We start from the raw sequence: 16,319 nt of genomic DNA on the forward strand, positions 1-16,319 counted from the left end.
CATACATAGAGAGAGAGAGAAGAGGATAATAGATAAGCACTGCTGTGCTTTTTTAAAGAGAGATGGAGAGAGAGAGAGAGAGAGAGTCATAGCGGAAGAGAGAGTGGAGGGGAAAAGGAGAATTTCATTTGAACTCTCTCTCTCTCTCTCTCTCTCTCTCTCTCTCTCTCTTTGTTCCAGTCCCTGGTCTCTGCAAGGATAGGTTCAATACATACTCACCTGTTCTTTTCCTTTGTTTTAAAGGCATATCGCAATGCAGCAGTGTTTCGCGAATGCGTTGATTTCCAATCATGCTATTAAAACTAATTTTGATTTATTACGTTTCGAATATGTAACTATTACATATTTCGTAACGCACAACTGAAGAAACAAGCTGATGGACATTCACACACAGCGAGAAAGGGGGAAGGCGGGAAGCTAGAGACAAAGGCACAGACAGATGAATCCTTTCATGACATTATAACACGGTCTCTAATCACTCAAATTTATCAAAGAGGGTCATAGTAGCAAGTAACACAATAAATGTACATCAAGAACACGTCTGTTTAGATTGTTTTATTAATAATGAACAGAAAGATGCAAATATCTATATTCAAAAACAAAACCAACACCGTAACATCCCGTAAAAGAACGGGAGAGAAAAGTGACTGGATATAGTGCTGGTATGATTATGTTTTAGTGTCTAAAAATTGGCCACAAGTATCTGAGAGCATTCAATTGATTAAAAGTCTGTTCACTGTGAGTGATTCTGGGCCCCCTCAATAAAACAAAAATATAAAAAAATACAAACAAACATGAATCTGATTACATAAACGAGCTAACTTCAGATATTTGAGAGAAGGGTAAAAGTAAACGCAGCTCATGAACTTTTGCCTTTTACATTCAGAATATAACAGCACACACGCTGTCGTTTAAACATGTAGTGAATAAGGTTTTCAAGCTATCCACTTAAATTTGTCAGCTCAAAGCGCTTGCTTAAGGCCCCCACCAAAAAATGGCGTAATCTGCTTCACAGATAAGCAAGTACAGAATGTACAAGAACGTGCTTGTCTGAGGAAGGAATTTCATTTTTTTTTAATGCCCAATCACACATAAAGGTGATTGCAGACACAATTATCCAAGTTTGCCCAACTTGCAGAGTGGGAAATCATTCTCCAGTCAATTTAGTTTTGTTTCGGCGGTGTTCCAAGATTTGACCTCGATGATTGTGTGTGGTACTTCTCTCCCTCTCGTTTCCGGTAGGAACCGGAAGAGGATCGCCACCAGGAAGCAGAAACTGCCAACCAACACCCCTGGTGCCCACACGGACACTTCCGCCTGGAAATAAAGATCAACCAACCACACTGTTAACCCTCAATCAACTTAGATGAATGTGAAAGAGATATTCTGCTTGGTATCTCATGTTCTGTCTTTTATTCACTGAAAGTTAATGAGGAAATAATTTTTTAATAGAAAAACAGAAAGAACATCAGTGAGTGATAATTATAATGACGATGATGATACTGATAATGATAATGATAAGCGCAAAGGGGCGCACACATGCACACACATATGCGCGCGAGCACACACACACACACAAAGTCAGACACAGTCAGAAAACTCGATTTCACAAGAAAGAGTAAATGACCGAGGTAGAAAAGGAGGGATGAAGGAAGATCTAAAGAGAGAAAGAAAGAAAGAAAGAAACAAAGGACACTCTTTAAAGGCAACATCAAGTAAAACTCAGACAGGAGGGTTTCAATGTAATGCTCGTCACTTAAGACAGTATTAGACATTAATCAAATTGATGTGAACTTAAGAGAACTTTAGAAAGATACAAACAGAGGCATTGTACCCACGATGGGTGCACGTGCACACATGCACAAACGCACGCGCGCCCGCACTCAAGCACACAAAAACACAAACATATACTCATAGTGGTGCAAACATGCACGCACACACACACGCGCACACACGCGCACACACAGACACACACACACACACACACACACACACACACACACACACACACACTTACCAAGTCTGTCATAAAAGGCCCCAGCATCCCTCCCAGTCGGCCAGCGAAAGAAGACACACCCAGAGCCTGTTGCCTGTGACACATGCATGTCATCGTCATTGCCGGCATCATCCATTTCCTCATCAGTCATCCATCGATTTCCTCATCTATTATCGATGGATTTCCTCTTCGTGATCCTCTGATTATGAAACTGCTGTCATGATCTTCATCACAGCTATCACCCGTGGTTCTCATTAATCATCTCTCTCTGTCTCTGAGTCTCTGTCTCTCTCTCTCTCCCTCCCCGTCTCTCCCCCCGCCAACCCCACCCCCCACCCCCGACCCCCCGGCCAGAGTTGGGTGTGCTATGGGGCCTCAAATTTCCTATCCACCAACACTGCAAGTGTCTGTATTTGTCGGGCCTGGTTAAAGCTGGGATGGGATTGTGAAAGGAAGCGTAGAGTACAGTCTTGTTATGCAGTTCCAAACCTAAAAATTGCCCCCCACCCCCACCCCCACCCCCCGCCCCCCAGCACAGCAGCGTAGTCATCGTTCTCCTCCTCTTTCAACATCATCATCATCATCATCATCATGGTCGTCATCGTCGTCGTCGTCGTCGTCGACATCATCATCAGGATTGAGGAGAACAGGCAAGCAGAATAAGAGATGGGAAGACAACGTCAAAGAATGGACGAGTCTAACCCTGAGTGAGACAGTCAGAAGGACAACAATCGCGAGGGATGAAGGAGGCTGATTGCCAAATGTGCGCTGCACCCACTGTCTACGAGAGTACAAGATAGATAGATAGATAAATATGTCCCCACGTGTGTGTGTGTGTGTGTGTGTGTGTGTGTGTGTGTGTGTGTGTGTGTGTGTGTGTGTGTGTGTGTGTGTGTGTGTGTGTGTGTGTGTGTGTCTGTGTGTGTGTGTGTGTGTGTGTGTCTGTGTCTGTGTGTGTTTGTGTGTTTGTGTGTGTCTGTCTGTGTGTGCAATTGGGCTGCGCACCCAATTTTTTTTATTATTTTTTATTAAGCATGTGCATGTGTGTGTGTACAACGCCCTCCCTCTGACACGCCCCCACCCCTACCCCTCCAAGCAGACAGGATCCCTCCAAGGCCCATCACCTCATGTTGGTGGGGAAGAGCTCTGGGGTGTACAGGAAGACCAGAGTAAAGGCCCCAGCCGCTCCTAGCATCCCCAGCATGCTGAAGACCACGGACAAACTGCCCACCACTGGCCTGTCTGAAACACACGGTCACCTCTCACTGACCATGACCACGTGTCGTGATGATTGATAGCGATGATGATGGTGATGGTGGTGATGGTGTTTGTGGTAGTGGTAGTGGTGATGGCGGCGGTGGTGGTGGTGGTGATGATTATGATGATGATGATGATGATGATGCAGATGATGATCAGTGTTGTTGATATTGATGATGTTTGTTGTAGTGGTGGTGACTGTGATGGTGATGATAATGTTAATGGTCGATGGTGATGATGATGTTGATGGTATTATTGTTCAAGCACTGGCGCTCAAAGCTTGCTCAAATAACAAACAATTAACGCAGATGTTTGGGCACTCACTAATCATTCATTAACATGCGCACTGACAGTGTGACAGTTCTGTGATAATGATGGTGATGATGATAATGATGACGTTGAGTAGAAAAGGGAGCAATGCTCTGCATTTTGAGTTCCTTATGTCTTGTTTTTCTGTTTATGGTCTGTCCACTTTGTCTTTTGATACCTCGAAGTCCTTATTTCCCGACGTTTCATTGTTGTTACCATTTTTGCTGTTGGTGTTGCATTGGGAGGTGGGGGCGGGGTGAGGGGGGATGGGGGGGGGGGGCAGCGGGAGGGGAAGAGGGACCTTCTGTTGTTGTTGTTTTTGGGTGTTTTTTTTTAAGGTGGGGATGGGTTTCGTATGGACGGGCATGTGAGGATATGTCTCAAAACTCACCCCAAGCCCACAGACAACAAGTCTCACCTGTGAACACCGTGCACACGCCAGAGCTAACCAGGCCGATGCCAGACAGAACAAAACAGGCATAGGCCGTGTTCTTCCTTCCCACCCTGCACACCGAGAGTTGACTATTCACTTCACTATCCGGCAGTCGTGAATATCGCGCTTTTTAATGCATATAAGGATCAGTTGAAACCACTAACAGCACGTCGTAAATTGAAACAGGAACAACATGACCAATGAAATCCAATCAGCACGACCAGTTACACTCAAGAAAACAATTACCATTTGTACTCAAAGAACATGATCAATTCAACCCAAACAACAAGATCCATAAAACCAGAATAGTATTTCCAATCAAACCCAGACAACACGACTAATCCAATCTAAGCATGAATAATTCTACTCGCGCACAACATAACAAATCAAACACGAACAGCACGAACAATTAAAACAAAGCCTCATGACCACCAGAATAATTCACGTCATCAGTTGCAAGCAATTCACTTTTCAATAAGGGTCATTAAAAAAATTCAAACAGCATGACCAATATGACCAATTCACCACCACCCCCCCCCCCTCCATACCCCCCCCCCCCCCCCCCCCCCCCAAAAAAGACCAATTAAATCTAAATAACATGACTAAACCAATCAAAACATGAATTAGCAAACCCACAGTATAATCAATAAAAGTTGAAGCAACGTGACCAATTAGACCCAAGCAATATGGCCAGTTAATACACAAACTACATGATAGATTAGACGCAAATAACATAGCCTATTACACCCAAACAATATGACCAATTACACCACACAAAACACGACCACTTAAACCCAAACAACACGACGAATTAAACACTAACAACATGACTAGTCAGACCCCAGAAATATGACCAGTCAAACCAAACAAGAGGACCAATTGAACCCAACCAGCAAGGTCAATTGCCCCGAACAACATAACCAGTTGCACACAAACAACATGACCAGTTGCACACAACCAACATGACCAGTTGCACACAAACAACATGACCAGTTTCACTCAACCAACATGACCAGCTGCACACAAACAACATGACCAGTTGCACACATACAACATGACCAGTTGCACACAAACAACATGACCAGTTGCACTCAACCAACATGACCAGTTGCACACATACAACATGACGAGTTGCACACAAACAACATGACCAGTTGCACACAAACAACATGACCAGTTGCACACAAACAACATGACCACTTGCACACCAGTTGCACACAAACAACATGACCAATCAAATCCAAAGGCCATAACATATTAACATATTAAACCGAAACACGATGACTAATTAAACCCAGAGAACATGAACAACCCACAGCATGATCAATGCAACGCGAACAACGTGTTCTATAAAATCCATATAATATGAGCGATTGAACCCAAAGAATATGACCAATCAAACCCAAACTCTTCTTCTACTTCTACCTCTTCTTCTTTTTCTCCCTCAACTGTGAAGAGTCGTTGTGGCATCACTGAAGAACTGATCACGAATTTCGTCCGGACCCAGTTGCATTGCTTGGTTTTAGCTTTTTGACAGTTACACGTGACTAAATGCCTATGTTGACTGAATTACGCCACTGGTCAGTTCCATACTACAGACAGTTAGTAGCGGATTACGACCATACTAGGCTCTTCCGTCCGAGCAATGCAGCTGGCTCCTGGTCTGTTGCTTGCATGTCAAAGCCTGGGTCCCTGCAAATGGTTTTCCTGTCCATTTTGTTAAGTTTTCAATCTGCCATGTCTAAATCGTTTTTGTTTTGTTTTTTATCTCCTCCTTCGTCTCCCTCCCTCAACATTCCTTGTAGGACTGTCCATGTAAGACCATTGGATCTTGTTACAAGACCATACCAGCGTAGCTCTTATCTTAGATTGGGTTATATTGATGTCAGCAGATATTCATAAGACTTAATGTGATGCTTAATGATGCCACGCAAACAGGAAGATGGAATATATAAGTACATGCAAGAGTCTGATCTTGTTCCATGGAGATTTTGCTGCCCTTCCATACAGGTTTCAGTCCGGTTAGTGCTGGTGTTTTCTTTGCTACCCTTCAGAGGATTTCTGGTTTAGATTCTTCATTGCTGATAACGGATCACAGGTAGGTGAACTGTTACACATTTCCTAGCTTTTGTCCCTAGACAGTTATATCAGCAATGATGATTGTATTGTGGTTAGCCATTAACTTGGTCTTTTCGGCGCTGATTTCCATACGTATCTTGTCGATATTTCATCTATTCTTTTAACAAGCTGGATGAGTTCTACCTGCCAAGCCTTTTTCTGCGAAGTGAACGTTTGTGACAAACCTAAATGGGCTGGCCAATTAAACTCGAACAGCATTGCTTATCAAACTCAAACTTCTTCTTCTTCGTTCGTGGGCTGCAACTCCCACGTTCACTCGTACGTATGTACACGAGTGGGCCTTTATGTGTATGACCATTTTTACCCCGCCATGCAGGCAGCCATACTCCGTTTTCTTGGGTGTGCATGCTGGGTATGTTCTTGTTTCCATAACTAACCGAACGCTGGTATGGATTACAGGATCTTTAACGTGCGTATTTGATCCTCTGCTTGCCGTATACACACGAACGGGGTTCAGGCACAAGCAGGTCTGCACATAATTTTGTTGACCTGTGAGATCGAAAATATCTCCACCCTTTACCCACCAGGCGCCGTTACCGAGATTCGAACCCGGGACCCTCAGATTGAAAGTCCAATACTTTAAATCACTCGGCTATTGCGCCCGTCTAAACTCAAACTAAGTTGGGGGGTCATTCCTTACTGGGGATAACAAGCTTGAAGCCTATCGACAAGCTAAAACAAGGGGGCTCATTCTGTTTCAGATTTTGCTACAGCTCAAACAGTACTACACTGATCATAATGAACAATTCACCACTCACCTGTTACTCAAGTAACATAAGAGCGGACCTGAGACAGGCTCCATCAGGGAAACCAAGAAAAAGTTCAGGAAATAGTTGCCATGGAGACTGGTGGACATCATCAACAAGGTGAAATAGGAGAAGGCAACAGTGAACCTGCATACCAAACACCACAAAGAAAGAACAAATCAGAAAGAAAGAATGGGCTGATAAATTCAGAACCAAAGAAGGAGGGAAACAAAGAGATGCTAGATATGATGTTGGTTATATCCTGAAATGCTGATTCTTGAGTGAATAAAATTCTTGTTTGTACAAAGAAAAGAACCTTCTTTGAAAGTGAGAAATGACAACAATATAATCGAATCAATTTTAATATAATATTTTTTCATACGTAAATAAGGGAACTGGGTCTGTTTAAGCTGAGAATGAATGAGTGCACACATTAGAAAAAAATAACATTCTGACAGCAAACTCCACACCCATCCCCTACTCCACATACCCACACACACACTCCCCTACCTCCACTTCACCATTCTCCCCCAAACTCCCCTTTCTACATGCAGATGCACACGCACACACATGCATGCACACACACACACACACACACACACACACACACACACACACACATGTCCACATACCCACATCTCCCTGCACACACACACACACACACACACACACACACACACACACACACACACACACACCAAACTGACCAGGCCAACCAGTTCACAGCAGCGAAAGCCAAGAGACGTTTGTGTCGGAAAATGTCCAGCACTGTGAGTTTCTGAGTCTGCCTCTGAGCTAGAGATTCGTCCACGTCAGGGAGGTGGGGGTGGGGGAGACTGTCTGGGGAGATGTCCACCTTCTCCCTCTCTCCCTCCTCCCTGTCATCCTTCGTTTCTGGGGAGTTCATGTCTGGAACCAAGAAATGGGATGACTACTGCCACAAACGTTGGTGAGAAATTGAGTGACAGAATGAAATGGGAATAATGAGAGAGAGACAGACAGAGAGAGAGAAAGAGAGAGAGACATAGAGAGAGAGAAAGTGAGAGATATATAGAAAGAAAGAAAGAGAGAGACATAGAGAGAGAAAGAGAGAGAGAGGGAGAGAGAGCGAGAGACATAGAGAGAGAGCGAATGTGTGTTAATTAAGAGTGAATAGTATTAGTTTCCATTTTTCTAGGAGGCATCACGGTGTCAGGATATATCCATACACACCACAACACATCTGCAAGGCAGATGCCTGACATCAGCATAACCCAATGCACTAGTCAAGCCTTGGATGTATACATATAAACGTATCTACCAATCAGAGTGGATTTCTTCCACACAATTTTGCCAGAGGACTACACACTTGCTGCCACAGGTTCTTTTCAATGCGCCAAGTGTATGCTGCACATGGGACCTTGCTTTATCACTTTTTCCGAATGACAAAACGCTCAGTTAGAACAGCTGCTATAGAAATATATTTAGCAGAAGCAGCAGCAGTAGTGATGGTAGTAGTAGTAGTAGTAGTAGTAGATGTTGTTGATGTATTAAAGCAGCAGCAATGGCTGAATTGAGCTGTCCTGTCCTAGAGCAGCATTCTCTGGTGTGTGAGAGACAAGACAACCACAGAAAGAGACAGACAGGGAAAAAAAATGCTCTTGTCTAATTGTAAAAAAAAAAAAAAAAAAAAAAAAAAAAGCGTTTTACTAGACATCTTTGTGACCGCCCCTGCGTCAGTGCCACTGGCGCCCCCATCCTCAGCATGTTTCAGGGAGTTCAGCACCAGGTTGACGTCTTTACGGTTGGCACGTGCTGCCCGTCTCAACACGCGCACCGCTCCCTCCGTCCTCCCGTTCGCCACCAGCCAGCGTAGAGACTCGTCCACGCACCTGTCGTTATGTAACACAACGCTGAACACAAGACCCTGGACATGTAAGGGAAAGGGACAGGCACCTGTCGTTATATAACACAGCACTGAACCCTAGACCCTGGACATGTAAAGGAAAGGGACAGGCACTTGTCGTTATGTAACACAGCACTGCACTCCAGACTCTGGATATGTAAGGAAAGGGACAGGCACCTGTCGTTATGTAACACAGCACTGAACCCTAGACCCTGGACATGTAAAGGAAAGGGACAGGCACCTGTCGTTATGTAAAACAGCACTGCACTCCAGACTCTGGACATGTAAGGGAAAGGGACAGGCATCTGTCGTTATGTAACACAGTGCTGAACTCCAGGTGCATGCAAGTCACGGAGCACTTTTTTGCGTGTGTGTTCAAAACGTGGTTTTCTGCATGGCTAAAAAATGGTAAAAAAATGGTAGGGAAAATAAAAGATTGCGAAAAATGAAGAAAGACAAAATAACGCATTTTCTCCCGTTGGTCCGACGGATGAGTAGGCAGGCAGGCTTATCTGTTGGTGTGTTTCCTCGTATGGGAGAAGAGGCCGATTCTGGATGCGCAGCTCTTCCCATGGGTGTTGCAAGGGAAAACGTCTCCAGAAGTTGAGCCCTGCTTCCTTCGCTCACGCTTCTCTTTAATGGCCCGCGTTCTCTTGTTTTCAAACGTCTTTATGCTGCTAGAGCACAGCATCCTCCAGCGAGAGCTGTCAAGGGCATCAGTTTCCCAGGAAGCGATGTCTATGTCGCAGGCTTTGAGGTTTGTCTTCAAGGTGTCCTTGAAGCGCTTGCAGGTTCTTCCAAGTTCTCGGTGGCCTTCCTTCAGCTGGCCATACAAAAGCATCTTCGGGATCCTCCTGTCTGTCACGCGGACAACGTGTCCTGTCCAGCGTAGCTGGCACTGGATCAGCAGGCTTTCGATGTTGGGCAGGCCGCTCCTCTCTAGGACCTGGAGGTTGGAGACCCTGTCTTGCCACTTTAAGCCGAGGATCTTTCGTAGGCATCTCTGGTTAAACTGCTCAAGTTGTTGAATGTGATGGCGATACGTCGTCCATGTTTCACAGCAGTACAACAAGGTGGTCAGCACAACAGCTCTGTGGGATTTGATTTTGGTGCTGAGCCTCATGCCTTTGTTGTTCCACAGCCTGTTGTTGAGTCTGCCAAAGACGGAGCTGGCCTTGGCGATGCGCAGCGTTACTTCTGCATCAAGGGCTCCGTTGCTGCATAGGGTGCTGCCTAGGTAGCAAAACTTGTCGACTGACTTGATCTCTGTGTCATCGATCTTGATTGCAGGTGGGGGGGAGACACTGACATTCTGTGAGCTAGCTGGTTGGTACATGGACTCGGTCTTGCTGAGGCTGATGGTGAGTCCAAAACGCCTGCAGGAGGTTGAGAACCTGTCCATAATGAACTGCATGTCCTCATGGGTGTGTGCAGCAAGCGCACAGTCACCAGCGAAGAGGAACTCTCTCAACAGTGCCTCAAACACCCTGGACCTGGCATGGAGTCGTCGCAAGTTGAAAAGTTTGCCATCTGTGCGAAACTGAATGTAGATGCCCTGGTCACAGTCTTGGAAGGTGTCAATCAGCATGGCAGAGAAGATAATGGAAAACAGTGTGGGTGCCAGGACGCAGCCCTGCTTCACTCCATTTACCACAGGAAACGGATCCGACATGTCAGTATTTTCCTGTACTCTTGCCTGCATGCCATCGTGGAATGACGCAATCAGCTGGATTAGGCTCTGTGGGCAGCCGAAATTTAGAAGGATCTTCCACAGACCATGGCAGTTCACCGTGTCGAAGGCCTTGGTCGCAATGAGCGCTGTGCGTCTTTCTGGTCTGTCATCTCTGTCTAGTGCAAACAGTCCAGGCACCCAGAGTCAGGGCATGACTCCTGGTTGTTGTTTTTTTTGTGTTTTTTTATTGTTTTGTTTTGTTTTGTTTTTTCTAGTTGTTGTTGTTTTCTTTTTCTTCTGTTGTTTTCGACCGCTAGTGTTGGATGTCCAAGTAGATGCGGTTCCTACTAGGTACTAGGCGAGGCAGGCTTTGTTTAGGGATCCTTTTGTCTCCCCTTCCCCATGCGGGGAGAGCAGTGCTGTCCATAAAAAGGGTTGCTCTTACACTGTGGGAGGATACGGGCGTCGCATCTGCGTACGACCATCACCCCACAGGCGCCTGCGTGCAAAGTCGTGAGTAGGAACTGCAAGCAGCATCCTCTGCCTGTCCCCGTTACCACTTCTCCATCGCCACAGGGCTTTGGAAAGCTAGGTGTTGAAGGGCTAGCTCGTCGTTCCGACATTAGCCTGGTTGCCTGACCAGCACAGGTGACTTTTATTAATATAGTGAAGACGAGTTGTGCAGTCCCTTCCCCACTCTCTCGCCTACCGACGCTCACCGTCCCACAGGTGCAGATACTGCCACGTGTAGGACGGCCTCGGCAGGTGCAGGTTTTTTCTTCGGGGTTCCGTCTCCTAGGAGGACTTCCAACCAAGGATAAGAGCTCCCCCTGACCTTTGGTCATCCTCTTCCGCCTTCACAGCCGTTGGGAAAGCTTTCCTCCTCCGCCTGGTCCGTCGTTGGGAGACTTCACATGCGACAGGTAGTACTGGGTTACATAGTAACAGCAGCAAAGGCTATGCCCCTGACCTGACACAACTACAGCTACATGAAAGACACGATTCGCCCTAATCAGAGAAGATCCAGCGTACTTGCAGGCAACATTGGCAGGCACCTGCGGGACCACTTATGGTAGTCCCCACGACGACCGGCAAGGCCAAGGCACAACGTGATAACATCGAACCCCAACATCTCTCCCGTTACTGCCAATCGCACCTTGCTGATCATAACCCGTGGTGGAACCGCTACGAACTGTTATTTGATTATTGAAAGTGACTCCATACTTAATATTGTCCGTTAACTGTGGTTGATGACATGAACTCTGACAGCAATGATTCCTGGTAATCGACTAACTAGTTTATATCGTTCCATTATCATTTGAGGACGTGAACCCCATCATAAATCTAATTAATTTTGTCTTGTTTTTCGCATTGCGTAAATGTAATTGCATTTTTTTGTAGTTTTCTACCTTCCTTTTTCTGTTTTCCTCTTCCCTCTCTCCTCCCCAGTGCCCCCCCCCCCCCTCCGCCGGCCCCCCCGCCCCACCTCCCCACCTCACTTTCTTTTTTTTCTCCTTTTTTGGATTGTCTAATATCACTGATAGTGAAAAGACGCTAAACAAAAGAACGAACACACACCAAAACACAACAAAACACACACCAACACACACACACACACACACACACACACACACACACCAACACACACACACACACACACACACACACACACACACACACACACACACACACACACACACACACGTGCCGTAGCTGACCTGAGCTGCAGGAGACAGGTGAGGAGGGAGACGGAGGACACAGCGCACTGCAGGTATCTCCAGGTGTACCCACTCAACAGGTAGGCTGCCAGTGCCAGGGTTGAGGTGCCGATTCCCCACATAAACGATAACGCCAGCACCTGTATTGAGCGGTGCTCCATGGGGTACAGCTCTAGGATCAAGATGGTTTCGGTATTCAACACGCCCTAGAGTTAAAAGAAAATAGATGAATGTATATATAAGGAAAATCAGTTAATACACCAAAAAATCAAACCAAAACAAAATGGTGTGATGGCGACATGACAACAGAAACATTTCAGATCATTAAAGGAGAATGATGTTAAAAAATGATGATGGTATCTGAATGTTATTGTGTCAGAGAGAGAGAGAGAGAGGGGGGGGGGGGGGGCGGAGCACACAGAGAAAAAGAACCAGAGATAGAGACTTAACTGTTGGAAGCCCCCTATCAGGTATTTCAGAACGGCCAGCACAGGGTAAGATGGAGATAAACCAACACCCATCCCCAGCACAAATACAGCGAACTGTGATCCAATCATCGTCGGCTTCCGCCCATACCTGTAACCAATCAACACACATATACCATGTTCTGAGCACTGTTGAAGGCAAAGTTTATTCACCTTTTGTGTGCGTGTTGAGGGGGTAGATTTCGTCTGTTTGTTCATTTGATTGTTATGCTTTGAATTCAAAATGATTTTGCAATGCCTCTATACCATTCGGTTGTGAAATGGAGGAAAGAAGATCGTAAATACCAAACCTTTCACGAACAGCAGCTGAATATTCATTGATCCTCTTTGACAAAGTATAGAACCATTTGTGATGTCAAACGTGATTCGAGACTCGTCCCTTGAGCATGACTGTCGGTCAGATGTCTCGACAAAAGCAGTGACTTGTCTCTGACAGTGTCTACCATCAATTACTCTGGATATGAGTCTGTGTAGCGCCTGGAAGTGTCGCCTAGCACCATTCTGCCTCCACTGGAGTCAGCCCAGAAACCCTCACTTTGGAGACCCTCCCCTTGGAGATATCTAAAATGAAACTCCATCCAATGCCCAATTTGGAATATTTATTTCCAAGTGTTATATAAAACGCTTTTTTCAATCAAGGCAAATTTTGAGGGGGTCAATTGTGGTCAGAAATAGAATGATGCCACCCAATGTCCAAAGAGATTCCAAGTGAGTTGTTTCAGGGCCAGTATTACTGCCTCAAAATAACTCCCCAGGAACACTAAATATATTTACAAATCAGTCTTTATGACAATGTCATGTGTATCCTTTCGGGATTTTAACGATTGATATAGGGAATTTATACATTCATCCAGCAGAAGAATAAACTTTCGAAACGTAAAGAATTTAAAAGACAATGGATTTTTGTTTGTAGTATGAAAAAAAATTGAAATGGATAAAAATCGAATACGCAAACAAGACACCAAATTCACAAAGGGTCATGGTCAGACCTGTCAGAAACGAAGGCGGCAATGAGGGCTCCGGTCCCTTGACCAGCGATGACCAGTGTCTGCACCAAACTGCCCAGTAGTTTTCGGTCACACACCAGGTCAAACTGCAGCACAGAGAGAGAGAGAGAGAGAGAGAGAGAGAGAGAGAGAGAGAGAGAGAGAGAGAGAGAGAGAGAGCACTCAAAACTCTGGTAAAGCCACCAGCCTGTATACAAAATAAACACACTGGATGCAATTGCAATCATGACACACGTTGTCATTTTTATGGCGCAACCCAGTAGCACTGAAAAGGAAGATGAGCAAAAGAAACCTGTTGGTGTTCACTCATCCATGCACCCAAGTACACTCGAATGCACGAGCACATGCAGACACATGAGCTCACTGATGAACTCACACACATACCCCACCTAACGCAGTACCCCCAAATATACACTAATACAGCCTTCACCCACTACATGTCCACCTGCACCACACTCCAACGCCGCCGCTTCCTCCTTACCTAAACACACACACACACACACACACACACACACACACACACACACACACACACACACACACACACACAAGGACTCACACTCTCACACGCCTCACAAACCTCAGTCCTGAACGACAGCTCCCGCTCGTAAGAGTACTGGTATCCGTAAGGACAAGGGTAGCGATCGCCTTCGTCAGAAACAGAAAGGTTGTTCTTGTAGACGGTGATTTCACACTGGCCGACCAAAACGGTGACACTGGAATTATCCCAGTCCAACTTCCCATCATCGTGCAGTTCTGTGGAATCGATAGTGCCGTTCTGGCTGTCTGGCATCGCTGGTTCTGCACATTTTAGTCCCTCCACTGCCCTCCCTTAAAGAAAAGAAAGAAGAAAGATAGAAAGAGCACTGGAAAGAGAGGAGGGATGCGGAAGAAGGGGGAAAAGAATTAAGAAAGGATGAGGGACGTGGATGGATGGAGGGAGGATGGCGGTAAAGGGGAGTGGGCTGAGTGGGAGAGAGAGGGTGGTGTGTGTGTGGAAATCAAATCAATCAATCAAATAAAAAAAAACCAACACTTTATTAATCCACATGGAAATTAAGTTGTGCAATCACAGGCTTGTTGTAAACACTGGCATAAAATCATCATGCGCAACATAAGAAGCGATTAAAACTAGTCAAATAAGAATTCCCAATAGCTGACGATAGATTACCCCCCACCCCCACCCCCCTCCGCACACACACACATACTCATGTTAAGACGATAGGGTATTGCACATCAATATTTACAAATGAAAACATCGGCCAACAAAAAAGGGTTTATATTACTAAAAATTATATGCGCGCACACACACACACACCATATTGCACAAATATAAAAAGGTTAATACAGGTAAAACTCCACAAGACGCTAAAAAGGGGAGTTTACAGATGTGTCTTGAAGATACATAAGATGAAGGAGAAGGAGGAGGTGAAAAAGAAGAATGAATGAATGAATGAATGAATTTTCTTTAATGAAGGAAGTGGAATAAGCAAGAGCATGCTTTTTTTTTAAACCATCCCTCAGGGCAAAGAAAATCAACAAGTAAACAAACAAACAAGCAAAAAATTATGATAATAATAGTCATAATAATAATAATAATAATGATCATGATGATGATGATAATAATAATAATAATAAAAATAATAATAACAATAATGATGATAATAATAATAATAATAATAATAATAACAACAACAACAATAGAAATAATAATAATAATAAATAATAATGATGATAATAATAATAATAATAATAATAATAATAATAATAAATTACCCCACGCAATAATAATAATAATAATAACAACAACAACAACAACAATAATAATAATAATAATAATAATAATAATAATAATAATAATTACCCCACGCCCCCCCCAAAAAAAAAAAATAATAAAATTAAAAAAAACACAAAACACACACAAAAAACACACCAATGAAGCCATCATTACCACTACAACTATCACTATTACCACTACTACCATTACCACTTCTGCTGCTAAGTAAATAAATAAAGAAAATAAATAAATGAAAACAAGAAAGAAGAGCGAAAGAACAAAACAATGTCACAGCCAGAAAAACAAGAGAGGCAAGGCCTTCAAGACTCACTTGTGATAAATTAAGTCCCCTAGCATTAATTACAGAGTAATTTCCCTTTTTTTACTATCTGCACCAAAACGTTTGCAAAATAAATAAAAATTCCATGCTTAGCAAAAGAAGTTCCTGTTTGAACAAAAAATGATAATAATGACTCCTCTTGTTGTTGTGCCAGAATAAGAGGTCAAAGTGCCAAGTTTAGAGAATACAAAAAATATAAATATAACAGTAAATTCAGTTTGCATATAATTAGGCTTCTTTTTTATTTTATTTTTTGTGCCCATCCCATAGGTGCAATATTGTTTTAAACAAGATGACTGGAAAGAACTGAATTTTTCCTATTTTTATGCCAAATTTGGTGTCAACTGACAAAGTATTTGCAGAGAAAATGTCAATGTTAAAGTTTACCACGGACACACAGACACACGGACACACACACACACACACACAGAGACAACCGAACACCGGGTCAAAAATGATAAAGCGGAAGAAGAAGAAGAAGAAGCACCAGCAGAACAAGAACAAGGAGAGTGAGAGAAGGAAGTTGGAGTTGTTCTTCTTCGTCTGGTAACGAGA

At 44.2% G+C, this 16,319-nt stretch overlaps 1 protein-coding gene across 1 annotated transcript in view; it reads right to left on the bottom strand.

Annotated features, from left to right (window-relative positions):
• Positions 1–540: 540 nt before the first annotated feature.
• Positions 541–16,319, bottom strand: part of LOC143296972 (solute carrier family 22 member 7-like) — a 17,784-nt gene continuing 2,005 nt past the window's right edge. Inside the window, exons 3-13 of the mRNA XM_076609049.1 lie at positions 14,228–14,478; positions 13,630–13,733; positions 12,605–12,731; positions 12,156–12,361; positions 8,570–8,751; positions 7,588–7,789; positions 6,893–7,027; positions 3,981–4,066; positions 3,121–3,238; positions 2,018–2,090; positions 541–1,317 (exon numbers count right to left, since the gene is read on the bottom strand). Coding sequence (XP_076465164.1) covers positions 1,159–1,317; positions 2,018–2,090; positions 3,121–3,238; positions 3,981–4,066; positions 6,893–7,027; positions 7,588–7,789; positions 8,570–8,751; positions 12,156–12,361; positions 12,605–12,731; positions 13,630–13,733; positions 14,228–14,478 — 1,643 coding nt within the window. The 3' untranslated portion in view covers positions 541–1,158. The remainder of the gene's footprint in view (positions 1,318–2,017; positions 2,091–3,120; positions 3,239–3,980; positions 4,067–6,892; positions 7,028–7,587; positions 7,790–8,569; positions 8,752–12,155; positions 12,362–12,604; positions 12,732–13,629; positions 13,734–14,227; positions 14,479–16,319) is intronic.

The sequence above is a fragment of the Babylonia areolata genome, chromosome 22, assembly GCF_041734735.1.
Source record: "Babylonia areolata isolate BAREFJ2019XMU chromosome 22, ASM4173473v1, whole genome shotgun sequence".
Lineage (NCBI taxonomy): Eukaryota > Metazoa > Mollusca > Gastropoda > Neogastropoda > Buccinidae > Babylonia > Babylonia areolata.